Source organism: Lutzomyia longipalpis, chromosome 3, assembly GCF_024334085.1.
Source record: "Lutzomyia longipalpis isolate SR_M1_2022 chromosome 3, ASM2433408v1".
NCBI classification, from domain to species: domain Eukaryota; kingdom Metazoa; phylum Arthropoda; class Insecta; order Diptera; family Psychodidae; genus Lutzomyia; species Lutzomyia longipalpis.
Window position 1 is genome coordinate 11430512 of NC_074709.1, and position 26260 is coordinate 11456771.

The 26260-nt window shown below is 34.9% G+C and overlaps 2 protein-coding genes across 5 annotated transcripts in view; one reads left to right on the top strand and one right to left on the bottom strand.

The window, feature by feature from the left end:
* LOC129792081 (glucose transporter type 1) overlaps positions 1-14761 on the top strand; it is a 28859-nt gene extending 14098 nt beyond the window's left edge. Inside the window, 1 exon segment of the mRNA XM_055830806.1 lies at positions 9375-14761. Within this exon segment, the coding sequence (XP_055686781.1) occupies positions 9375-11170 (1796 nt within the window). The 3' untranslated portion in view covers positions 11171-14761.
* A 3838-nt stretch (positions 14762-18599) lies between these two features.
* LOC129792083 (homeodomain-interacting protein kinase 2) lies at positions 18600-26223 on the bottom strand. Of its 4 annotated transcripts, XM_055830811.1 has the most exons (10): positions 25825-26202; positions 24632-25349; positions 22567-22790; positions 22121-22441; positions 21929-22029; positions 21648-21857; positions 21136-21576; positions 20898-21049; positions 19050-20827; positions 18600-18994 (listed from the first exon to the last, which is right to left on the bottom strand). In XM_055830811.1, exons 2-10 carry the CDS (start codon positions 25128-25130, stop codon positions 18860-18862), a joined length of 3861 nt encoding a protein of 1286 aa, XP_055686786.1. In that variant the 5' UTR covers positions 25131-25349; positions 25825-26202; the 3' UTR covers positions 18600-18859. The 4 variants fall into 4 exon arrangements, with proteins under 4 accessions (XP_055686786.1, XP_055686785.1, XP_055686784.1 ...); XM_055830810.1 differs by having other exon boundaries at positions 24632-26223; XM_055830809.1 differs by having other exon boundaries at positions 18600-20827; positions 25825-26192.
* Positions 26224-26260: the final 37 nt, after the last annotated feature.

Consider the following 26260-nt stretch of genomic DNA (forward strand, 5'->3'; position numbering starts at 1 on the left):
GTTTTAAACGTACTTTTGCACCTTCATGCTCCCTCTCTGCATATTTATTTGAAAAATTGGTAAAAAAATCGTTATTTTTGCTAATTAGTTTGAAATTGGTAACAATGAATTGAGTAAAACAGTTTAGAGTGAATGTTATATTAGCTACATATAAAATTTTTTTGAATTTTGAGACCATTCTACATAGAATGAAAAAAAAGTCTACAGAATACCTGACTGATTAGTGAATTACAATTCCAAAATTTTAATGCATTTCTTGCCCTCAAAATCAGATAATTTTTTTTCTTCAAAATTTCTGAATGAATTGTCAAGAAAATTCCTTAACTATACGAGAAAACTTCACATTGAAATGGAGTGAGAAAAAGTTTGTAATTCGTTTTCTTTTTTTTTTTTTGAATGATCAATTTGATAAAAAAAAATGCTGAATATGTAAATTTGATCATATTATGCGTGTATCATTTCTTTTCTTGTGAGAGTTCGTTAAATCGAATATACCTATTATATAATTGCACGGGGGATGAACTGACCGAACTATATAAAGTGTTTGGTACAAGTATGGACCAAACGGCTTTGGCTCTCATGACGGATGGAGAAATTCCTCTAACGGACAGCACAAATCTTTTGGGGCCATCGAGTCTCGTAGGTATTACGCCATATCGCGTCAGTTATGGGACAAATTCACCAATGCCAAACCGAAGGCAACAATCCAACAGTTTAACACCGCGGGATAGTTTCCGGAGACATTCTGCTCATGGGAGAATCTGTTCACAAGGTACAAAAACACACATTCGCACCTTCTCACCTCAAGAACAAACCCCTTAAAATATAATCTCCTACACTGTGGTTTCGTATAACGAACAAATTGACTAATAAATCGTCCCAAAATCTCTTTCTGTCATTATTCGCGCCATTAATGTGTGAATGTGTGAATGATTGTGGGGTGGATGATTGTCAGGTGTACGTAACGAGCAGATGTGAAAGTTTTCGGTCATTTTATTCGCTATATGAAACCTCACTGTATACACACAATCAAGGACCACTGAAACTAGAAATTGTACCACGACTTTTTATTTTTATTTTTTAATCACAAAAATTCATTCTTTAATTTTGACTTTCCTTCTTATAATTATCTTATATACAAAGTATGATGCTGTATACCTATAAACACAAACTAAATATTAAACCCTTCTATATATTTAATGACCTACAAATGGGGTTTCCCAAAGAACAAGAGAACACTCCGCAATTAATATATAGTTTTCTTTTTAATCACACATAGTCGAGGCTCCTCAAAAGTGCAAAAGAGGAGTGTACATAACATTTTTGTTCCATAAAAGAAAATGAAGTGTGACTCCATTAATTATACGCACTCAAATACAAATTATTTTCTTTCGTTTTACTTTCAAATTCCTTTTCTTCAGAGGATACAAAAGAAAGATTCTAAAAGGAAAACGAATTTTTCATATAGTTCTGTAGATTTCAATAAAAATTGCCAATTTTCTCTTTATTTTTGATACTACAAACTCCACACAAACTCCCATGACAAGGACGCGGTAAGGGAGTCTATAAAGCAATAATAAATATAATCCGAATTCTATGAGAAAGAAAACCTTAACATAGGAAATTCCATTTCACTGACAATATGGGAATAAAAGAATCTTGTAGAAAGGCTTTTCTTATTATTCTCTCAAAACAATTTTTAAAAAAAGCAAAATGATCTTAAGTTTTGTCTCATCTTCTACAAAACTATCTTAATGGTGCTATACAAAAATATTTGTATAAATGGATGCTGATTTTTTTTTCAAAATCCAAATGTGTAGCACCATTTAAGAGATTCTCAATTAGATCACGTGAAAGATGAGATAAGATTTTAAGCGATGTATATAAATATATTTTATTTGCACATTTTAAATTCTAAGCTATTCTCGGGTATAACTTTAAGGTTCTTTTTAGGTCCTTATTATGCTCTTTTTTTTTTAATAAAATAATTTCTAAACACTGAACTATAATCGACATAAAAAAATAAATGAAAGAAAAAATAAAAGAATCACAAATAATGAAGAATTAAATTTTTTGATCATAAATTTTTCTTTCTTATCTTATTAAATTATTTATTTCTCTTCATTATCTACAAGTTAAATTTTCATTTAAAAAAAAAAGAAAAATCAATTGCTCTTAGCTCAATAGGTATGTAAGTTATAAGTTTTATCACTTTTTTTATTACTTTTCTTTTTTTGTTTTCTTTTTAATCAAGATAAGATATGAAGTACCTGAAGTAGGGGCTTCATGGATCTGGAGGACTCCGCCCCCTTTCAACTCCCGGCACTGTACCCAAAATGTCACATACACTAACGCTCTGACTCCTGTTGAGTCTTACCACTTGTATCAGCCGAGGCGGTCTGACTCCCTCCTCGAAAGACACCCCTAACAGTGCATTGTGGGAGAAGAGAGAGTCCTCTTACGCAAAACAGCCTAAGCTGAAGGGGTAGGCATTCGGGCTTTTTGAACACCTTTTGGGGTCATAGAACTACACTCGGCCATTCCTGAATTTCGACGTCCTCGGCGAAAAATTAAATGAATCAATGATTTGTGGAGGACATCAGCCTATCTCTAACCCCACCTCACTCTTCTATCTCCCATCTCCTAACCTAGTAATCCTATCCCATCAAGCTAACCTAAGCTTGGCCTGTATCTCTTTGAAAGTTCCTTTCCTTTACTCGGGTCATTCTGATGTTTAGCGTGCACGCTTACCCATTTTCTAGTAACATGTTACCCTTCTGGTCCCAAGGCCCTTCGCCTTTCTTCAATCTGCTTCAACAGTTCCTTCTGTAAGCATGTATACTGCATATTGACGTTCTCACATATCCGTTGAGCTAGCTTTGTCTTTGAAGTTCCTTTACTGCCATCTCCTTTCGGGTTCCACCTGTAGGCAAGTGCAGGTCTTTCACCCATACACATCCAGGTTAATCGGGGTTATCTCCGGGGTTTGGTGAACAATGCCATGCAGCTATCTGGGAGGAAGTTTGGCAGACGCGTCTGCCAGGCGGTCCCAGAGGCAATACACAGTGACAATTGCTCGCCCCTTTGATTACCCTGCTGTTCAATTCCATACATTTGGACCTTCATTGTCCTGGAGTCCGTTCAAGATCACAAGATGGTGCGTGCATGTGTCTGACTCACCACGCCTACAACATTCAACTATGTGCACTCTGTCTGCCAATGAACTCTTGGATCTGAAATGATACTCAACGATATTTTTAATTTCCAAGGATCTACTTCTCACTCTCGAGTTCATCCCAGAAATTAAAGCCTCTGTGTTCTTTTATTACATTTTATTCAGAAAAATCGTCATCTCTCAAATCCACTTCCATTTCCTCTTCTAATTCCTCTAATCCTTCAGGAACACCACACCTCTTGAGGCGATCAGCTGCATATATGGCCTCAAACGGTCGTATTGTCACTTGTGTAGCTGGGGTGTCCTTTATCAAATATCTATCGCGACCCACCACTTTGGCAACAATGTAGGGACCTCTGTATCTGGGTATCATCTTCCTTGATCCTCCTGTCGCTGGAGCAGTGTATCTAACCAACACCAGATTTCCTTCCTTGAATTGTGTGGGCTTCTTCTTCATCAGATTATGTTTTTCTGCTTCAACACGTTGATGCTCCAACATCCTTGCTTCAGCCTTGCTTCTTAGGCTCTGCAAGTCTTCCATCGCGGTGTCTGTTCTTTCTACTGCGGTGGTCACAGCAAATGACAACAGATTCTCCCGTTGTTGTCGAGGATTGTACCCCAACAAGAGCTGATAGGGAGTCTCCCCTGTTACTCTATTTATTGATGAATTGATTGCCCATTGCACAGTCGGTAAATGTTTTGCCCAATCCTTGCCAAGCTCATCTTCTGACAGGCAGCGTAATGAGTCCTTGACCACCCTGAAGATGCGTTCTACCTGACCATTGGCTCTAGCAGTGGCCACAGCCACAGGGGAATGCTGAATGTTATTCTGCTTGCAGTATTCCTGGAATTCACGAGATGTGAACGCAGACCCATTGTCGCTCACTGCAATGCATGGGAGTCCGAAGAATTGTGATATTTCATCCAATGCCCTTGTTACAGTGAGTGTTGTGGGCCGAGCCACAGGTCGAAGAATCGTGAATCGTGTGAAGGCATCCACAATGGCCAGAATGTGTTCCTTGCCTCCCGATGTACGTGGAAAAGGTCCACAGAAATCAAGATGAACTGTGTGAAACGGTATGGGTTTCTTCTGCATAACGTGCCACTGGTATCGATGTTCGTCTGGGCTGGCTTTATGCATGGCACATTTCATACAGTTTCTGACATATTTTCGCGTTAATTGTCGAAGTTTTGGGAACCAAAAGTCCTTTTGAATGCTCTTGATGGTTCGGTCGGTTCCCGGGTGTCCACGCTCATCGTGTGCTGCACGCATCACAAAGAATTTCAATCCTGGGGGCACTACAAGGCGATTTCCCTGGGGAGTGAGTCTAAATAACTTGTTGTCCTGCACCACGTATTCTTGCAGAATTTGTTTCTGATCCACCTCTCCTTTCAACTTCCCAGTGACAACTGAGTATATTCTCTCCAATTTTGGGCTTTCCATCTGTCGTGCCACTACCCAATCTTCACCAGATATTCCAATTACCCTTACCCATGGATCTTCTTTGTTCCCGTCCAAAGGTACTGGGCATCGGCTAAGAGTGTCTGCATGGGTCATGGCAGTTCCTTCTCTATGCTCCAACACAAAATCAAATGCCATCATCCGTATCCACCAACGTGCCACGCTGTCTCTTATCTTGTGCTTGTTTTGTGTCATTTGAAGAGCACTACAGTCCGTCACCACTTTAAACTGCTTTCCCAACAGAAAGTAGCGGAACCTCTCCATTGATTCCACAACTGCCAAGGTCTCCATTTCATATGATGGATACCTGGACTCTGCATCAGTTGCTGCTCTGCTGAAGTATGCCACCGGACGTAGGGGGTCGTTTCCGGTACGTTGCATTAGCACACTTCCTATTCCTAGCTTTGATCCATCGCAGTGTAGCTCATGGAATGCCTCTGGGTTGTAGAGTGTCCACAGCGGTTCACTTGTGAGAAGCTTTTTGATTTGTAGAAAAGCTTTTTCCTGACTTTCACTCCAAGTTATTGTCTTCTCTTGATGAGCTTCCGCCCCTTTCTGTTTCTTCAACAATTCCCTCAGGGGCTGAGAAATCTTTTGAAAATCGGGGATGAATCTCCTGAAATATCCTGCCAGTCCGAGGAATTGACGCACATGGCGCTGGTTCTGTGGCTTTGGGAATTGTTCTACTGCATGAACTTTGGCTTTACCCGGCGACATGCTTTCCCCATTGATGTTATGACCCAGGAAGTTAATGGAGGAGTGTAGGAATTTACACTTACTGAGTTTTAAAGTCAGGTTGTGCTTCGCCAATTCAGCAAATAGCTTTTCCAACACCGCCAGATTTTCTTCCACAGATGTAGTAGCTACGATTATATCGTCTACAAAACAGTGCAATGTATCACCCTTTAGTGGCTCTAGCACATGGCTCATTGTGCGCATGAACACTGCAGGGGAATTGGCGAGACCAAACGGCACCCTATTGAATTCATACTGCCCCGATGGTGTGACAAAGGCAGTGAGATATTTAGATTGTTCCTCCACGGCAACCTGGTGGTATCCCATCATCAGGTCAACGGTGGAAAACACTGCTTTTCCCTGCAGCTTATGCACCTCCTCTTCTACGGATGGCATTGGATAATGCTCCTTGACAATCAGTGCATTTAGTTTACGATAATCCACACATAGTCGCAGATCACCGTTCTTTTTCTGCAGAGCCACCATTGGGCTTGCAAATTCTGATGTGGACTTCCGGATAATGTTGTTGTCTAGGAGCTCCTTTAGGGCCTCATCCACCTTTTGTTGCAGCCGCAGGGGAATGCGATAGGGAACATATCTCACCACCTTTGCGTTGTCCTTGAGGGAGATCGTCATTGGGAGCTCAGCATTGTGCCCCAACTCCTTGGAAGACAAAGCAAAGCATGTGCGGTACTTGTTGACCAGCTGCACAAGCTTATCCTTAGCCACGTCATCACCTTTGTCTCCAAACTTGAGATCCTCCATCTTCAATTCCCGTCGTTGCATCACATTGTTCCTCATTTGGTCCTCACGTGTCTCAAATGTCGCGTCTACAGTGGGGATAATTGTCTGACTTCTCCTTTTGCTTGCTTCCAAATAATTTTGTCCCAGCAGCAAAGGAAATTGTTGGTACTTTTGGGGCACAACATGTATTTTAATTCTGCAGTACCCATCTCCTGATTTTACACTCGCGCTGGTGGCCCACAATGTTTTCCTCCGTCCTCCTCCATACACCCTAAAGTGGATGGCACGTCCTTCCTTCAACAATCCCAAACTTGTGGCCACGTTTTCCTGCAGCAGGGAGATGTCGCTTCCGCTGTCCAGGAGTGCGTCCAATTTCCTCCCTTCTAATTCGATTTGAGTGAGCGATTTGCGGATGGGGCTCAGGCTGGTGGTACGCTCATGCACCAGCCTAACCCGAAAATCCTTCTTCTCCGGGCACTTCGACGCCAGATGTTCATCAGAGTTGCAGATGAAACATCTTTTCTGCGTATTTCCCCGGCGACTTCCACCCCATTGTCCGGATTGGGGCTTCCTTCGCTCAGTCTTGATAGCATCATCTTTCCATGAATTGCGATATTGACGATCGCGTGATCTTCCCCTATAGTTCGGCTTGTGTCTCCCTTCACAGGAGCGGGAGCGATCTCGCCTTGGGCTTCGGCTTAGATGTCGGCGATCCCTGCGTCGTTCTCTCATTCTGTTGTCCCTCTCGCGTGAGCGGTTCCTCTCACCTCGACGGAAAGTTCCACGCACTGAGTAGCGATTGCGTGAGTTGTGATTGCTGTCATCAAGTCGCTTTAACGCCAGCATCAGATCAGGTATTGTTTGGGGATTGGTGCATGTTAATGATGAGCGTTCTACATGCCCCGGCACTCCCTGGATTATGTATTTTATTATTAACCGTGTAGACAGTCCAATGCGCTGGCCCAGGGCATACTTGCCCATGACATAGGCCTCCACCGGTTCATCCCTCTTGCGGGTGGCCTCCATTTTCACCATGGCGCTCAAGTCGTCCACATCATCCGGGAAGAATTTTATAAGTGCCTCTTTTAGCTTGGGCCATGTATATGCCAAGTCCATGTTTCCCTCCAGCCATGATCGTGCTGCCCCTTTTAGCCTCATGGTGGCTATGATTACTTTTTGTTCATTTGTAATGCTGAACTGGGCGCAGCGTTTTTCGACCATTTCAACCCATTTCTGGGCTGACAGGGTTCTGTCTTGGTCCGGATTAAATTCGGGAAGCATGGATTCAACTTCCCTTTTTCCTATGGACATGCCCAATCGCGGCACAGTGGGGTATTCCCGTGTTTCCGGGAAACCCCTGAATACAGAGCTGTCGGTCTCACTGAGCCTTGGTGGGACCTCACCATGCTCCTCGGCATCTCCAGGGTTATTTCTCCTGGTTGATGTGAGCCAGCGTTGGAATTGCACAAGAGTTTCTTCGTCCATTTCACTAATCACTTTTCACTTAACGCGTGTTGCTTGACTGAGAGCGATATGCGGAATGCTTTGTCCCGAGAGAAACGCAGAGTGCTTTGCCTCGACAAAGAAGACTTAATGCTTTGTCTTCCTGATGACTCACACATTTTCTCAGGACTTGGAAATTTTCCACTCGCCCGGTTAATTTACACAAAGCTTACTCACCGCCTTCGGCAATTATCGTTTACCCTCTTGTCGGTCGATGAGTAATCCTCACTTTCTCCTGATCCCGGTCGATCTCGTTCCCCTTCTCTCTTCTTTTCTTTCTAGCGATCTGAAAAGCTTCAGTTGCATTAGTATTGGGGTTCTTTTTCTATGACTGGTAATTTTCCACTCTTTCGTTCTCAATCAGCATCATTCATGGGCCCCATTTCTCACACACATACATACGTGCATACATACATACATATATATGCATGCCCACGCCATGTCTTTGCGATTAAAAAAAGAATGCTTATCTTTGTGAATTGCTGAATCCTTTTTCCATCTTTACACTACACACTTGGGGATCTGTTCAGATCCCACTTCTGAATGAAGTACCTGAAGTAGGGGCTTCATGGATCTGGAGGACTCCGCCCCCTTTCAACTCCCGGCACTGTACCCAAAATGTCACATACACTAACGCTCTGACTCCTGTTGAGTCTTACCACTTGTATCAGCCGAGGCGGTCTGACTCCCTCCTCGAAAGACACCCCTAACAGTGCATTGTGGGAGAAGAGAGAGTCCTCTTACGCAAAACAGCCTAAGCTGAAGGGGTAGGCATTCGGGCTTTTTGAACACCTTTTGGGGTCATAGAACTACAGATATAACATTTTTTTTAATGTTAGAAAGCAGAGAATATCAGTGGATTGATTAATTTTGCGAATATAATATTAACAGTACGCAGGTTCTTTCAACTGATAAAAGAATTTCCATTCATAGGATTAGGCATACAAGTAAGGAAACTAACTATACATAATATATTTATCTTAACTAATATTATCTTCATATCTAAATATTTTTGTATATACTATATTGATTATATAAATACATATAGTATCGAATATTCTTTTTTTATATCTATAAAGTTTAATCTGTCAAAGCTTGACGATATATCTTACAATATTTCTATTGTTCTTTATTATGGGAATCAAGTAATATATAATGCATGACATTAGAACAATTTTGAATGCAACTAAAATAGCATGTTTTTCTTCAAATATCTTCTAAGTAAGAGTGTTTTATAAGCCATTAGTTTGCACTAATTTTTGAGAATATTTGAATGCGCTTATTTTTAGAAATATTTTCCCATTGTTATATGTAAATTGTATATAAATACGAAAACCTTTTTTCTTTTAATATAAACCGTAAAATAGAATTTCATTCTAAATGCAAAATAAATTAAACTTTAACGATCTTTTCGCCCAAATTGGTTTTTAAAACCTATTTTACGGTTATTATACATCTATGTGGTTTCCATGGGCCAGTCATACCTATTCTAAAGTATATGGTAATTAATTTTTCTCATTAAAACAATCAAGAATGTTTAAGGATTCCTTATAAGGCAGGTTATAAGGAATCGAAAAATATTTAATCATTCTTAATTTTAAAGAATCAAAAAAAAAAAATCTCTAAAAATAAGCGATAGTGATGATTGGCCAATGATGTTAAGTTTAAAAAAAAATAAACATATATTGGTGTAAAATAAAAAAAAATATTTTGTGAATTTTTAAAAGATTTTAATTGGAGATATTTCTTATTTAGCCGCTTCAGAGCGTTGTTCAGAAGGCGCGAAAAATGTCCAGCAGGGGCGGAACGCTGTCTCTGCGCCCCATCACCTTCGACAGGGAGTAATTGCGTGCCCGAACAGCGGGCTCTGACTGAGGAGCGCCTCCCCGCCTAGCGGCAGCAGTAGTAATGGCATCGAGGTGTCATCTCATGCGGTTGACAGTAACGATGTGGCTACACCACCTACCATGCGTGTACGAGATGACTATGCGGATACAATTAGTTTAACATTGAGTACAGCATCACGGCATGGGGGTTGCCGACGTCATCATCAACATCATGGGCATCATCATCACTACCGCCATCGGCGTACATCATCCGCATCCTCAACAGCCAGTGCTAGTTGCCGTCGTTCATCGCCACCGCGTGTTTTTGTTGAACGCTGCTGTAGTGCTCTCGATGATGAAGTTGAGAGATATTTTTACGTGAAGAATCGTAGAGCGAGTGGTGGAGGGGCAGCAGTTACATATGGATCACATGGTTCCCTTAGTCGTCTATCTAGATGCAATTCAATGCGACGCCGACGAAGTCATACATCCGTTGTTGCACCATTCAATGAGAAGCAACAGCAGCAGCAGCAGCAGCAGCTTTTACCTGTGCAGGCACGAACCTTTCGTGCCATAAGTCCTAAGCCAATCTCGGATGGTGGAGCAGCACGTCTTTTGCTTACACCAAGTAAATTAACCGTGGAAGCTGCATCATCACGCTGTAGTTCAGCTATAAAGTGCAGCAGTAGTGATACAAGTGAACTTTTACCTGATTATGTGTATGCACCATCACCCATAAAATGGAATTTCCCATCAGATGCGGAGAAAATGAGCGATAGAAGTAGCAGTAGTGAGTCTGTGAAATCCGCTGATTCACAATTAGGTTGCAAGAAGCAGCCCGATGTGAAGACTGTATCAATATGGCGGACAGATAATGATGAAGCTAATGCTATAATTTTTCATCATGAAAGTGAAATTGTTGAAAATTGCTGCAGACCACCACCACCACCGTGCAATGATGATGCGTATTCGGACACAGACTACAGATGTGATAGTGAGAAGCTCAATAATTGCATTGCAAATCATCCACCTCCGGCTAGAATTGAGATAGCACACCGCAATAGTTTTCCATCTGTTAATCATTCACTGTATCGTATTTCATCAGACTTGCGACGTTTCCAAAAGACATCAAATTTCAATCACAACACAAATAATTTTAACATAACGTCCAATGGGAAAATTGCTAATTGCGAACCATCAACAAGTCGAATTTTAGTTGAGCAAGCAGCTAACAATCTCACAGACATCTTCAGTCGTAGCCTGGAACAAGCTTTTCTTGGTGCAAGCAATGAGAGAGATACAAAATTCACAAATAACATTACCTCCTACGCAACTCTACCTCATTGTACGGATTTGCTATTTCGCACCTCACCACCGCTATCGCATACAGCTGCTGTACATTCATTGGCACGTTGCTACGATAAATCATCAGCTAATATAAGCTTAACAAATCAAAATCGATTTACATCCTACTTCAATGCTGATCGACGACAATCCATTAATGTACTCCTCCCTGCAACGGATGGTGATACAGCAGCCCAACATAGTCCAACATCTAGTCACGAAGCCATACTTGATGACCAACATCTAGCCTCACTTAATCATTTTCGTGCAATCTCCTGGGGATTAAATCAAAGGGCTACCGGAATCCCCAGCTTAGTACGCGGAGTACGACGTAGAGCGAGAAAATTGCGAGATTTTTTCAAGCGTAACCACATAAATTAAACGATTATGCACAAAAAAACATTTTTTCAATAAATTATTAATTTCAAAATTATTTTCCTTTTATAAATAATAGAAAGTTACAAAATATCCCTTAGATCCAGATAATGTTCTAATATAGAATATCTAATCAAAAAAAAATATTAAGGAAAGATCGATTATCATGAAATTGGGTAAAAGAGGATAAAATATAATTATGTTGGTACCAAAAATAAATTATTTCAAACTATTGTTTTTTTTAAATAGTTTTTTTGGAAACCTTAACCAGTCTTGGTGATTTAAACGCAGCACTGTCAATATCTTTCAGCCATACTTATAAGACTTATCTACAAAATTAACTAAGTAAAATAACCGATATAAAATAAATTCTAAAATGTAATTGTACATTTTACGTGAAATTAGATTACATAAAAAAAGAAAAAAATGATCAATAAAATTTCTTCACACGACTAAACTTAAGAATATAATAATAACTTAGGGAAAATGTAATGTATTACTAAGCTATAAATAATTTATTAATAGAAAAAGAAAATAAATAGATAGATCAAATCCTTATGTTAAATAACATAGATGAAATGACTTAAATATTGTTCTAAGTAAACAAATATTATATTATATATTCAATCCATGAATACATACGCAGATTTATAAAGTTTGTCACTTTTTACGATTTTTTACATTTTTCTTTGTGCTTTCACAATGATTTTTTTATTTTTACTTTTGAATCTCATCAATTTTTTGCATGATAATTTACAAAATTCTTTTTATAAAACATTTTTCATCTCCCCAATAACAATACTGATCCTACTAAATTTTAATTCTCTTGAATAAGAATATATAAAAAAAACGTAAAGTTTTCATAATAATAAAAGTGACAAAATTTATTTATCTCTGATGAATTGTCTCAAAATATGATACAATAATTCATTAGATATGTATGTAATATGGAATAAAAATAAATAAAAGATAATTAAGATAACTTATCTTATTTTTTTATTAAGTTAAACATTAAAAAGCTTTGTCTTTGCACAAAAAAAAATGAAACCAAACGGGAAAAAAATATTTACTTCTTGCAAAAGAGTGGGCTCGTCGAAAAGTTTAAAAATCACTTAAATGAAAAACAAATCAAAGAAAATTAAACACATGAAAATAACTGATTGTAGTGTTATTAACTAAAAGTAAAATGATATACATAACCAAATTCCTTTTGAACTATAAACTGTTTTTTCATTAGACACATTAGTAATAAAAAATTATCCGATTAAAATATACGTAGAAGAATTTATGGAGTTTTATATGCATTCATATATACATATAATAATTGAGGGTTAATATACATAACTACTCGAAATAGTGAAACGGGGAAAATGTATATTGTATTATTCAATCGAAAAAAAAACAAAAATAAAGGAAAAAAGAGATAAATTTGATGTGAGTTAAAACAGCGATTAGTTAGAGAAGTTTTAAAGTTAAAAATTAACTATTTATAAAGTTTAATTCGAGAAAGAGGTGGAAGGATGAATCCTTTTATTAAGTTTTATCTTTTGTTGAATAAATTTTTGTGAATCTGTTACGATTTCATTCTTTTCTTGAGATATTCCCACTAACGTTATATGCATTTGAAGCTTAAGTAAAGTACGAAAGGAAAATTCTTTTTAATGAGTTTTTCATCAATAATTCGTGATGAGAAGTAATACTTTGCATTCGCTTAAAAATGCCATCATAAGATGAAGAAATATTCTCTGATTGAAATTCTTAAATAATTTTTTTTTGATTTTTTTTTGTTAAATAGTTAAAAGTCAAAATGTGCCAAATATTTTTGAATTTAATGAAAAATTCAAGTAATTATTTGCAACGTAAAATTTTATTCTAACACTGGAAACATTTTGTCACTTGCATTAGCAAATGGTGTAGTTTGTTTAAAAATTCTCATGCAGAGATATACAAATTTCTGAATATACCATTAAATGAATGAAAAAGTAGCAGATGTGCAAACTTTCTGTCACACTGGTGATAATAAAAAAAATGTGTTTTAGTTATGTAGTTAATGTAAAATATGTAAGCACATAAAATAATATTTTGTAGATTTACACGTATAAAACAACAAATACATTATTAATTGAAACATATTATGCAAGGGAAGATGATAAAAGATATAAATTTTGAAAAGTACCTACATATAGATATGTATGTATTTAAAAAAAATGATTGCACTGCCATTTTTTTTAGTAAATAATGTTAAATAATTTCTTTTTTGTTAAGACAAAAAAAATAGAACGTATATCTTCTAAATGTAATAACAAATAATATGTACTAGCAAAACTATATAATGTTCGATTTATGTATCTAAAAACAAAATAACATGTACATAATCGATATATAATACAGAACATCTAGGTAAAGATTATGATCTCAAACCAAAAAAATATTTCATTTAAAAACATTTTTTTGCTCTTATAAGTACAATTTAGTTAAATATTTTATATGTTATTAATTAGAATATTAATTTTCGGGGAATGATAAATGATTCGTTAGTGATTTATTTCGTAATATGGGCCAAAGATTGTCACAAAAAGAAGCTTTTGATTTGGTTAAAGAAAAATTTAATAAGAGATAGGATTGTATAAGTTATGAAAAGTGTTTCAATTATTGACATAATTCTAAATGTACATAATACGGCAACACATATGTAGTTTAATACAAAATTTTATAGAATAATCTTTAACGTATAAAACGTATATAGTGAAGGTTTTTAATTTCATTCGAGTCCTAAAAGACAAGTTGATAAGGAACAATACTTAATTTATTAATTATTTAATCAATCTTTCTTTTTTTACTAAATTGCTCAAAATGAATATTTAAATTGATAGCTGCAGAGGAGTCTTTTCTACTCAAAAATCATTCAATTAAAGGGTTTTTAAATGAAAAAAATTGTCATCTAAGTAAAAAATTCTCTAATTTATTTTATCTAAACAATCACCTACTCTCTCCTGTTAAACGTTTCACGGCGTATTATATCACAAACATATAATGCTCAACATAAAACCAATGAGGAATCATGAGTTCTAATAATGAATTTAACTATAAACATCACCTACCTATTTCAAAGAATTTCTTCCACGAAAAGCGACTTTGTGGTATCATAAATCATGACTAAAATTAATTTTATCATTTGTGTTCATGTAAATAAAAATATTTTGTAAATCGTACCTTTTTAAATAAAATTTAATACATTTTTTATAGTTATTTATATACCAATTGAATTAATGTGATCTTGAATATAAAAGAAAAAAACTTTGATTAAGTATGAATTTGATTTGATTGAAAACAGTATTTTTTGTCGCAATATGTTTGGAAAAGAAAAGCTCCTTTTGTTGTTGATAGAAGACAGAATATAACGGAAAACACATACATAATACATTTACTTACATTAAGAATTACATAACAATGAAAGAGCAAATTATATAAATCAACGGAAGAAATAAAATATAGAAAATCGAGATATATGAAATAGAAATTGTATTATATTATATACAAGACATAATACAATTATAAATTGTAAATTGCAATAATAAATTACCAAATAATACAAAACCTTTTCTTTTTTTTATCCTTTTTTCCTCTTATCGATGTAGTGTTACCTACCTATGTATCTTGTAGTGAAACAACAAAAGAAAATCAAGGTAAGTAAACCACAATTTCCTGGCAGAACTCTATCCAAGGAAAAGAATAAAAAAACATTTTTTCTGCTGAATAAGATCTCTCTTGTATTTCTTTTTTTTTCTTTATAAATAAATCATGAATTTTAGTGACAAAAGCAAGATTATTTTTCTTTTACCAAATAGTTTGTTTCAACGATAGTAAACTTTGTTATGTCTTAAATGTCACATTATTCTTCTTTTTTTGCCTATGTGTAGTCATATTTCACAACAGATGTACATATTAATTTTATTTCGTATTTATAATTGTATTCTTTTTTGTCCCATATGAACCTTATAAAAAAGATATTAAAAACACCTTATAGTTCGATTTGTAGGCAATATTTATGCAGTATAAAATATTGATAAAAATATTTTCAATGTTATGTATTAATATTATGTATGCTATATAAGGGAATAAAAAAATATAAATTCAAGAAATAAATTTAGAATTTTAAATTTAAAATGAAATAATAAAGTTAAAATATTCTTTCTTTTTTTTCATTAAATTTTATCACCTTTTATACCATAATTGGATTATTTTGCTTTCTCGCCTACAAACCGTTATTTTTTGTTGTTATATATTTTCCATGAATATATACTTCATTATTTCACACGTTTTTTTTCTTAAATATATATTCATTCTAAACCTTTGTATTTCAAATAAACTGATTCTAGCACACAAAGCCTATTTCATTATATCTTTTTTTGTTGTTGAATTTCTTATATAATATTCTGTTTACAATATTACATAAAAGACATTCATAAAATGATAATTTTAGAATCATTTCATACGGAGTCTGCATCCCTTCAGTAATAAGGTTCAAATTTTGAATGGAAATTTGTATTAAATGGTGCGATTTTTATGATAAAGTTATGCCAAGATTAAAAATGTTTTGGTTTTTTTTAACCCAATTTTGGAGATTTATATCAATGCGGGAAAAATTTGTAGATATTTAAGTAATTTTGAAAGTGAAAATTCAAAATTCGGACAATCTTATTGAAAGGATCTTCTCAATAACAACTAATATATATTATACAATCACAATGTTAGTATTAAATATTAAAAGTACATAACTATTACATATTATTACATTGTTTTTGTGCACCTATTAATGTATAGTCATTGTTTATTCTTTTTTTTTTTTTTGTAAAACTTTAATAGGTAGTCTATGGATGTCAATTTATGTAGAAAAAATATAAGGATTATTACATTAAAGGGTATACTGTTTTTTTTCTTATTTTCTTCTTCGAATATAAAAAAGATCATGTTTGTAGAAAAAAAAGATGAGTAGCATACACATAGCAATTGTATACAAAATTGTAGTTAGATATAGATCAAAATTACTTAGATGGGCATTTCGTCTTTCACAAAGCATGATTAAATGAACCATAAAAATGTCATGTATTTCTTGTTAAAATTTTTCATTCAAAACATTTTTTTAATGGATGAAATTAAGTGTTTAAATTGATTGAGAAACTTTAAAAAACTGATAGTTTAATGATCTTCCTGCATTTTCTACTCTACACCATTTAAGGATACATTTTGTATGAGTTATTTAAGAAGATATAGCTTTCAATGTAAGGTAAATATATGTATGTATATATTTTGACCGAATTAAAAACTCAAAATTAAGATAAAAAATAAAATAGGTCATAAAAAAAACAAAGATTACGTATGAATTATACAAAACGGCCCCCAAAAAAATATATATCTCAATTTAGTAATTTCATTCGCTAATATCTACTATCAATATATAATTTGCCCATATTAATTGGCTTATTAAATGTGTGTAAAACTTTTATCTCACTGTTAGGCCTGTATATAGAATAAACTTATTAAATTTTTATTGGTTAAATCACAAAAATTTTCTACTTTATTTTGTTGATATTACAAACTCTTCTTTTTTTTTCATCTTCTTCTTCTCAGTTTAATTTGCCGTATAAAATACTTGGTATTGCCACTGTGTGTGGGAATACCAACTAATATGGAATTACATATTATTTATGTTCTAAAATATTTTTTATTTACAATTAAATATAATTTCTTCAAAATTCTAGACAATTTTTTTTCTTGCATCCTACATTCTCATTTTTAAAAATCATTTTGTCAATTTTCTTTTAAAATTTTGTTTGTTGAATAGAAAAATATATTTTTAGTCAAGTTATAAATCACACGATAAGTGATTAGCACTAATAAATCTTGTACAGCAACAAAAATTATTAAATTAATCTACATCCTATTTTTTTTAGCTACTGCACTGATCATTAATCCATAAATTGATTTTTTTCTTCATATTAATTTAAAATAAAAGAACTCTGCCACCACCTCCACTACCTCAGCTACAATAGGTGTCATACCTGAATCTCAATATATAAATGTATTTTTTTATATTTTTTAAATAATATACTTTTTTTATTTATAATATATTCTGCAACGTTAATGTTTGTGAAAAATGTCATTTTTGTATTTGTTTTTTACAATATAATATTGTGATTTTCTCACTTGTTAAAAATGCATCAGAAAGCCCCCAAGAATATTTTGCAAAAGATTGATATTTTTTAGCCACAAAAATTTTTTTATGTTATTTAGTAACAAAAAAAAACATCATACATATTGGGGATAATTATATGTTTATGTATGTATGTATAAGATTATAAGAAAATTCTTTAATTTCTTCATTTATTCTTAATTTGTATTACATCAATTCAAACCAATATTTTTCTCTTTTCATGTATTCATTGTATAAATTTTTTTAATGGTGTTTTGAACTTCGCTCCTTAGATGGAGGAATTTGATAGATATTTTTTTCTCTATAGGATACAATTCAGGTGTAAAAATTAGAAAATTCTCATTGAATAGATGGATTATCTAATAATAATAATAATAAGAATAATATTGAAATAATTAGTACAATAATAAAAAAAATAATATTTCAACATAATAAATTTTTTAAGATAATATATTAAGTTGTATTTTTTGTTTGCTTTCAATTATATTAATTAATCATAACACTATGTGAGAGTGTAGTGACAGACAGAAAAATTATGTATATATCATTCAGGGAAAATGTGGGACTTACACCCAAAGGATGACCACAATCCTTGATCTCTAGATAATCCTTTAGGTAACCACTTTTTTTTTTAAATAGTTTTCATTTGAAGAATAAAAGCTAAATGATTTTGGTAGAATAATATGTGATTTTTTTGTGCCTAAGAAATATCCCATTATTTATTATTTTATTATTTCGCATAAAAAGAAAAAGAAACTCAATATCCTCGGAAATATTCACTAAGGATATTTATGTAAATAAAAAAAAAGGAATCAGATTAATTATTTTCTAAATATTTACCTCCAATGTGAATAATAAGAATTAAAGTGTCATTAAAATTGAAAAAGAAAATTATACAACATTAAGTACATAAGAATTTTATTTATTTTTTTGTTTTTATTTAAGGAAGGAAGTATTTTTGTGTGTTATTAAAAGAAATTCATTTTGTTTTTATTTTAATTAGTTCGATTGTATTGCAATAAATTGTCATATACAGGGCTGTTTTGAAAAAAAAATCACTTGGAGGTTTTTAAAAGAAAAATAATATTTGTTTTTTTATATAAAAAAATATTGAAAAGAAATAACAAAATTTATATACTTTCTAATATACGAATATTTCCAACATTTCACGTTAATGACTTTTTTCTTCTTTTCCATTATTACTCATGTGTGAGTGTAATATAGTGTTGCAAATATATATTTATTTGTATATATATTTTTTAATTTATCATTGTTTATATATGAAGGTATATTCACATAAACTCACACAATTTCAATTAGATTCTGTGAACATACATAAGAACACATAATATTACATTCTTTTCTTTTTTTTCTTGTTTGTATCCATTTAATATTTTGTCCTAAGCTTTGATTTTGTGAAAAAAAATTCATTGTTTATACAAAAATTACAAATTAGTTAAAAAAAAAGAGACAAAGTTTGTTTATTCACCAAACCACAAATTAGCAGTTTGATAGTGTCCATGCTTATTAGCTACCTGAGCAGGACTCAGTGGACCAAATTGACTGTACTGCGCCGGAAACTGAATGTGAGCAGGCAATGGATGAGATGGCAGAACCTGCAAGGAAGATTAAATGAGTATATTTTTTAATGCTATGAAGATTGTTATTTACCTGTCGGCTGGAGCCATTGTGAGCTGGTGGGGGTACAACTCTATTATACGTTTGGTATGGGGCTTGTGAAACAAAAACAGTGGGGCGCCGATAAATATCACTTTGTGCATAAATATCTTGCTGCATAAGGCCCCCAGGGGAACTACCCAGGGGTGTATTGGCTGATTGATGTTGCTGCCGATAGACTGGTGCACCCCATGATGCAGCAGCTACAGCAGCCACGGCAGTTGATGAATTTTTCGTATGCGCCATTGGTGGTGGATGCTGCGAAGACATATACGGTGCTGTATCTCTCTTGTGGTGATTGTGATGTGCCGGTGGTGCCCATGATGCCCTCTTATCAACTTGTGTGTAATCATACGTAAATTCCGTTGGTTCTTGCTTCGGGACATGCAATTGATTTGACGATGATGATGAAGTTTGGAGGAAACATTCATTTTGCGCCATTGCAAGAAGACGCTTTTTCTGTGATTGAACTGCATGTGGTTCATATTTAACAGATGAACTGGATGACTGTGAAGATTTGTGTCTCTGCTCACTCGTGTGATTTGATCCTTGTTGCACAGGCTGTGCATGCGTGTGGTGATGACCAGATGATGCTGTGGTGGCTTTACTTGTATGATGAGTTAAGTTTTGCTGTATTACTTTGGGGCTTCGTGCTCTCTCCTCATTGTCACTGTCGCCCACTGTTACGCAAGAAATGACATTCTTGCGATTCCTATTGGATGAATTTACCGATGACGATGACGAGGAGTTTGTCATTGTGCCGACATTTTGATTATTTGATACATTGCTGGGGTGATTGGAGCGACACGATGACGATGAGGAGTTGTGACTGCGAGTTGTATTTTTACATGGAGTCTGGTGTACTTCGGGGCTCTCATCTTCACTGTCGGAAATTGTTATAATTGCCGTGGGTGAAGGTGTATCGTGAATTGTTATTGTTTGCTGCTTCGCCACGGAATTACCAACACCACTAACGTACGCTGCATTCCCACTTTGACCACTATTTGTGTGCCCATGGTGGTTGTGATGGCTGTGGTGATTGCTGCTACTATGGTGGTGATGGCTACCACCGTGACTACCGCTCACAACTTCAGCATGATGACCCACAGATGCTGGCATAACTGTTTGTTGCTCTTGCAATGATATCAATGGCTGTTGGATGTTCCCACTACCATTGGTGCCACTTGAACCATAGAAATGATGCGAACTGTGGTGATATTGTGGCGAAATGTGGGTACGATTGTAGCGTTGCTGATGTGGTGGGGTACTCTCTTTCACGCGCTTCTTAACTGGAGACAATTGATTTGTTTCCTTTTTATCATGTCGCGGTACAACGAGATGCTGCAAAGGTGATTCCTTTTTCGGTTCATGCCGCTGCAGACTCAGATGGTGCTTGGGATAGATCTCTTCAACATTGAGGAAAGGTGCTGGATCCACAATGAGAGAGTGTGGTGCACCCTGTTGCGGCCAAGATGGTACCAATGCTACTTGACGCCCACTCTGCGGCCATGCTACGCTATTAGTTTGCACGGCATTCGTGAGGAGCATTCGCTGACCCGACGATGGTTCCACCATTGATACAGGTACTGGTACATTAACATACTGCTGCGATGTTATCTGCAGCGGTGGTTGCATAGCAGTTCCACCAACTACAACATGCTTCGTTGGACTGGGCATTGCCTGATACCCAGGTGGACAGAGAATACTTGATACCAGTTGATGTTGGAAAGCATCTGTACGTCCACTAGCATACTGCCGACCTACAGTTCGACCTGAAAATTGCAATAAATTTTTTTCTTAATGCTCAATGCAATATTTGTGATTTTTTTCAAGCAAACTCACCTCCATAAATTTGATAGAGATTGTCATATGTGGTAGGACGTTCACGGACTAAACGCTGCACTTGACTTGTTAATTGGTTATTAATGGTAAAAGTCATATTTTCCGTTGTATTAGGTACAAAATTTGTGACAAGAGTCTGTGCCGGTTGAACCCTGTGGTAAAAAAATCAAAGATTTAATTAACCAATTAAGAAAGAAAGAATATTTCCTTGAAATTCATTATTTTATCATTAACTTACGTATGAAAATCACTACGACGACACACTTCCATCATCTGCACTGATGCCTTAACATTGTTACAGTGAGCATAATCCACAAGGTGTGTGAGTGTAGTAAAGGCGTGATTAAGAGCTTCAGCCGGTGTAATACGACGCTCCTGATCAATTGTTAGCATCCTCTTCAGTAAATCAATAAATTCCCTTCTATCTGTCTTTTCTGCGAGTAGTTGTCCACCCTCCAAATCCGTGGGTACATTCACTTGACCAATATCATCCAAGCAGTTGAAGATATACTTTCTTGCTTCTTTACTCCGTGTATTCGTTTCAGCTTCGTGTTCTTCAGGTGTCTTTAAACGCCAGAAAGGATACGTTGAGTCCACATCACGATAGAAGAATTTTGCCGTCTTGCTAGCACTGTTGAGCATGTGTTCAGTCGGCAGACCTTGTGTTTGCGATATGTACCTTTAAAAGAATTCAATTCACAAAACAATTAACCATGAGCGTTGCATAAAAATCTTCCTGAAAAAACGTACCTAATTTGATCATATTCCGATGAACCAGGATACAAAGGCCAACCAAGAAATAGCTCAGCTACCACACATCCAAGGGACCACATGTCAATTGCCTCGCAAAATGGCAATCCCAGAATAATTTCCGGTGCTCGATAGTAGCGCGATTGTAAGTACGTGTTGCACACTGTTTTACTTACATGCGATGCACTGCCAAAGTCAATAACTTTCACCCTAAAAAAAAATGATAAAATTTGAAGATTTATTTTTTTTCTTTTAGAAAGAAAATTTTTAAATGTTTTTACCTGTAAGGTTGACGCACTGGATCCACGAGCATAATATTTTCTGGTTTAAGATCAGCGTGAATCAGTCCCAGTTGTTTTAATTTCAATAGGGCCGTCAAAACCTTCAAATAAATGAAAATGAAAATTATTTTAAATGAAACTCTATTCCTCTATACAATTTGCATATTTTCATATCGAAATCTTTTTTTTTACCTGCTGAAGTATTGGTCTAATGTATTTCAGTGGCAGAGGTGAAAATTTGTTATGCTTCAAGAAGTCATATAAATTCTGCTCCAGCATTTCAAAAACCAAACATGTATGGTTTTTGTGCTGAAAGCACTCAAATGCCCGCACAAAGTTGAATTCATCGGCATTCTCCTGGCTTAGGCGGGATAAAATGGAAACTTCAATTTGCCCTTGTCTCGCATACGATGGGTGATTCTTGAGGATTTTAATTGCAACAATTTCACTCGTCCCTTTCTTCCAGCATTTAACTACTTGTCCAAAAGTACCACGTCCAAGAAACTCCAGCACCTTTAAAAGAATTAAATGGACAAGATTTTAACCCTTTTGCTGCATCCCTTATTCTTCTTTAATTTTTTTTATGTGGGAGGATTTAATTACATTGAATCAAGTCATTGGAAAAATTTCTTAATTACCTCATATTGTGCTGATAGCGAATACAAAACTTCATGCTGAACCAATTGATAGTCACCGTCAGCGCCGCTGCTGGAACGTTTATTGGGGGCCTGCGTTGTTGCATGACCCCCAGAATTTGCAACTTTAGTGTGTGCCGTTTTTGAGCTGGTCGATGGGGCAGCACTAAGCGGCCCCGACGTACTACTAACAATTGTTGAGTCAACACAACCGCAATCGCACTCAGCTAGAAAACAACAACAACAAATCATGTCTCAACATCTCTTTTTTTTTTTCAAATTGCAGCATTTTTATAACTTTCTTAATGTAACCGTTAAAAACTGTTTTAATTTAAAAAATGGAAAAGGTGATAATTTCAGGTAGGGTTAGTTTGATTTTAATAATCAAAAATATGGTGCGATTGTGAGATAAAAGCTTTAACCTTTGGAATGCGGAGGCCTTGGTAGTTACGTAGAATGCGAAGGTGGGGTCGTTGAACGACCCCAAAAAGAAGGCCAATTTTCTCCAAAACTATAGAACCTGGAGTTGTCGGGTTAGTGCCTATAGATTCCTTATATAGTCCTCTTGCCCCTTGCATCACAAATTCGCCACCCGGAAACACGCAGAAGAAGATATTAGGGAAAAACATTTTTCACTCATTTTTCACACTTTCTTCGTGAGAAATTTGCCACGAAGTTTACCGCAACCACTATTTTTTCCACTACTTCCCCGCATTCCCCTCACTTCCCGCACCATGATAAATGGCAATATTTCTCGAATATTCTTTATTGTTTTGCACATTTATATGCTTTTAATTATGTTTTATGTTGTTTATGTCACTTATTCGCGATAATTCTGACACTGAGAAGGTAAAGTGAAAAAGTAAACACAACCCTTTAACCCCCTTCAACCATATGATTTATGATGTGACTAACTTCATTCTAAAAAATTTTCCGCAGCATGGCCGTTACACCAATTTTTGAATTCCCTTCTTCTACATTTTCCTTAATAACTTTTCTTGTGGTAGTCGGATTGAGCTGAAATTTTTACACAACCTCCTCAGATAACCAAAGAACTTATTTCCAAAAGATGGGAATGGTATCTTTTATATTTATGGAGATATAACACGAAATATAGCGCTGGGGTCGTTCAACGACCCCGCTCCGCATTCCAAGGGTTAAGTTTTGTTTGTAAAAAGTGAATTATATTTTGACGAAAGAAGTATATAAATAGTAAGAGCTAGTGGAAGGATATTATGAATTCACATTGCAGATGACAATCTCGGGGTAAATACGTGGAATCAACAAGAAATCCTAAAGAAAAAACAATAAAGGTAAGAAATGAAAAAATATTTATATTGGGTTGTCCAATATACTATGTCGGATTCCTCTAAAAAGTGCCACGAACTCCCCCTTAACAATTGTATGACAAAATTGGTAATCACTGCTAATTCTGCTATTTTGAATCAAAGAATAAAAAAAGTCTATCTAATGGTAAGTTCTCACTTAAAAACTTGAAAGAAAATTTGAATAAAAAAATTTTTTTGAAGGAAAATCAAGTTCAGAAATTAGAATTTTTCTTCCTGGAATGGTTAATAAAAGTTCAATATTAGAGTATTTTTATATTACAGAAGAATTATAGCGATTGATAGTGTTTTGTTAACTGAAGGGAAGTGTAGGACACTATATGTTTTAAAAAAAATCATTGAAAGGACGCGCAGGTGCTTCGAAAGTTCTGGTCATAATTGTAAGGATTCGTTTGATATTGAGCTAACTTTCTCGAAAGTACATAGTAGGTACTAGAAATTTAAGGGAAAGTCAAGCCAAATGTAGATGGGAAAGATATTCTAGTCGCATCTTTTTATAATTTATTTTTCTGAGTTAACCCTTTCGCGTCCTTTGAGTCATAGGTGTGACCCAAACGTGAAACATTCTATTTTCTCAAATCTTAGTAAATTTAATTACTTTCCCAAGATAGAAATACATTGAATTGACGTAAATTAAACCAACTAAGACGTTTTAAGGTGTTAAAATGATAAATTATAACAATTTTAAAAAAAATCGTAAATACGTAAAGGTAAGTAGTTACCTGGTTCTCGTTTTCTCTTTGCTCCTTTCTGCTGATTTTTATTGATTGCGTTCTTAATTACGTGATATTCCCCCGTGGCTTCTACAGTATCTCCTGCACTTGTACTAAGGGGATTTCGGGCCTCATTGGCCGCTACCTCATATTTGTTATTTGCTTCCAAATGATTTGGACCACCGCCGTATGAATTAGCGGAAGCAGATGATGGGTGATTGCTTGCGATGATCCTCGCCGTGCTAACTATGGAGCAATCGTTATCATAGTGTTGTTGTTGTTGCTGTTGGTGTTGCTGGGAGGACGATGAATGATGGTATTTGGTGGTAAGATGAAAGCCTGACGATGATGATGGATAATCGCCGCCTTCACCGCTGCCACTTTGGTAGTATTCCTTGTCTTGCGTGTGAATTTGCCCGCTTGATTGGTGACAAATTGTTGTTGATGCTCCCTGAATAAAAGGGCGACTCGGGAAGTCGTAGTTGGTCGAAAAATGCGACGTTTTCATTTGTGTAGACGCGTGAATTTGTCTAAATTTTTCCTCTTCGTCTTTTACTAAGTTTTAGTTCTCTCTTTGTATTCACACTTTCACATTGCATACACATTCCCGCATTTATTTTTACATTTATGTTATAAAATTATGTACCACACACTGATTTTAAGATGTATGATTTTTCTTTTTTTTGTGTTCTGGTCCCCTCTTTAGTAGGTTTTCATTTTTTTTCTTCTTCAATTTTGAAAGAAAATTTTTTTTTATTAAATAATGTAAAATTAAATTCGGAACTTTTGTTTTTTTAGAGATTATTTTCTTGTTGTAATTATTAAGTGAAATAAACTTTTTTTTTGTAGAAAAGGTTAAAGGAAAAAAATCTACAACGCAATATGTTTCAAAGAGCAATGCTAAAAAAAGGCTTCAGCGTAGTAATATAAGGATTTTCTTGTTCGATCGATGTCTGAAAATTCTTTTATTTCATTTTATTGTTGTTTCACACAAAAAAACCTCTACAATGCAGGTGATTTTCCATAAATTCTTCACTGAATGAAAAATAATATATACGTAGATATATAATTCTAAATACCACACATTTAAAAATGTGGTTAAAAAAAATACACGCACACCATATAAATATATATAAAATTAGGGCAGAATTATTTATATAAACTATTTTTAAATATATATTAAAATTTTTCACTAGGTATACATTATGCTCTCCTATTTATTGCTTTTGCTTTCTCCATTTGCAGCAAAGCAAAAATTACACTGAGAAATTATTTGAAACGTCACATCTCGATTATTTTCTTTCGCACATTCGTTTTTCTTGCTCCTTTTTTTTCTCTCAATGATTCATTTTTTTCTTCAGTAGTAAAATTTGCACCGTGGTGGAAAATTTTCCTTGAATTTCACATCTTCTCGTACATTTCTACGCTATTAATTAATGAATTTTCACACAATGAATACCAACTATGAACTACAACACTCTTTTATGCTATTTTAGTTAGTTTTAATTAGCGATTGTGAACAAACAATTTTGTACGGAATTTTTGGTACCTCGCCATTTGCTTTGTCCGCACATCACATCGAACAAAATTCGAAAGCTAAGTGTTAGAGCCACAGCCCCTATCAGCTAGTTGGTATTC

Excerpts from the sequence above, each read along its gene's own strand:
- LOC129792083 (XM_055830808.1), bottom strand. The coding sequence starts at position 25,130 with ATGAAAACGTCGCATTTTTCGACCAACTACGACTTCCCGAGTCGCCCT. Across the intron at positions 21,858-21,928 it reads CCAGTGCGTCAACCTTACAG|GGTGAAAGTTATTGACTTTG; the intron begins GTAAAAACATTT and ends ATTTTTTTTTAG. Across the intron at positions 21,577-21,647 it reads TCGGAATATGATCAAATTAG|GTACATATCGCAAACACAAG; the intron begins GTACGTTTTTTC and ends ATTCTTTTAAAG.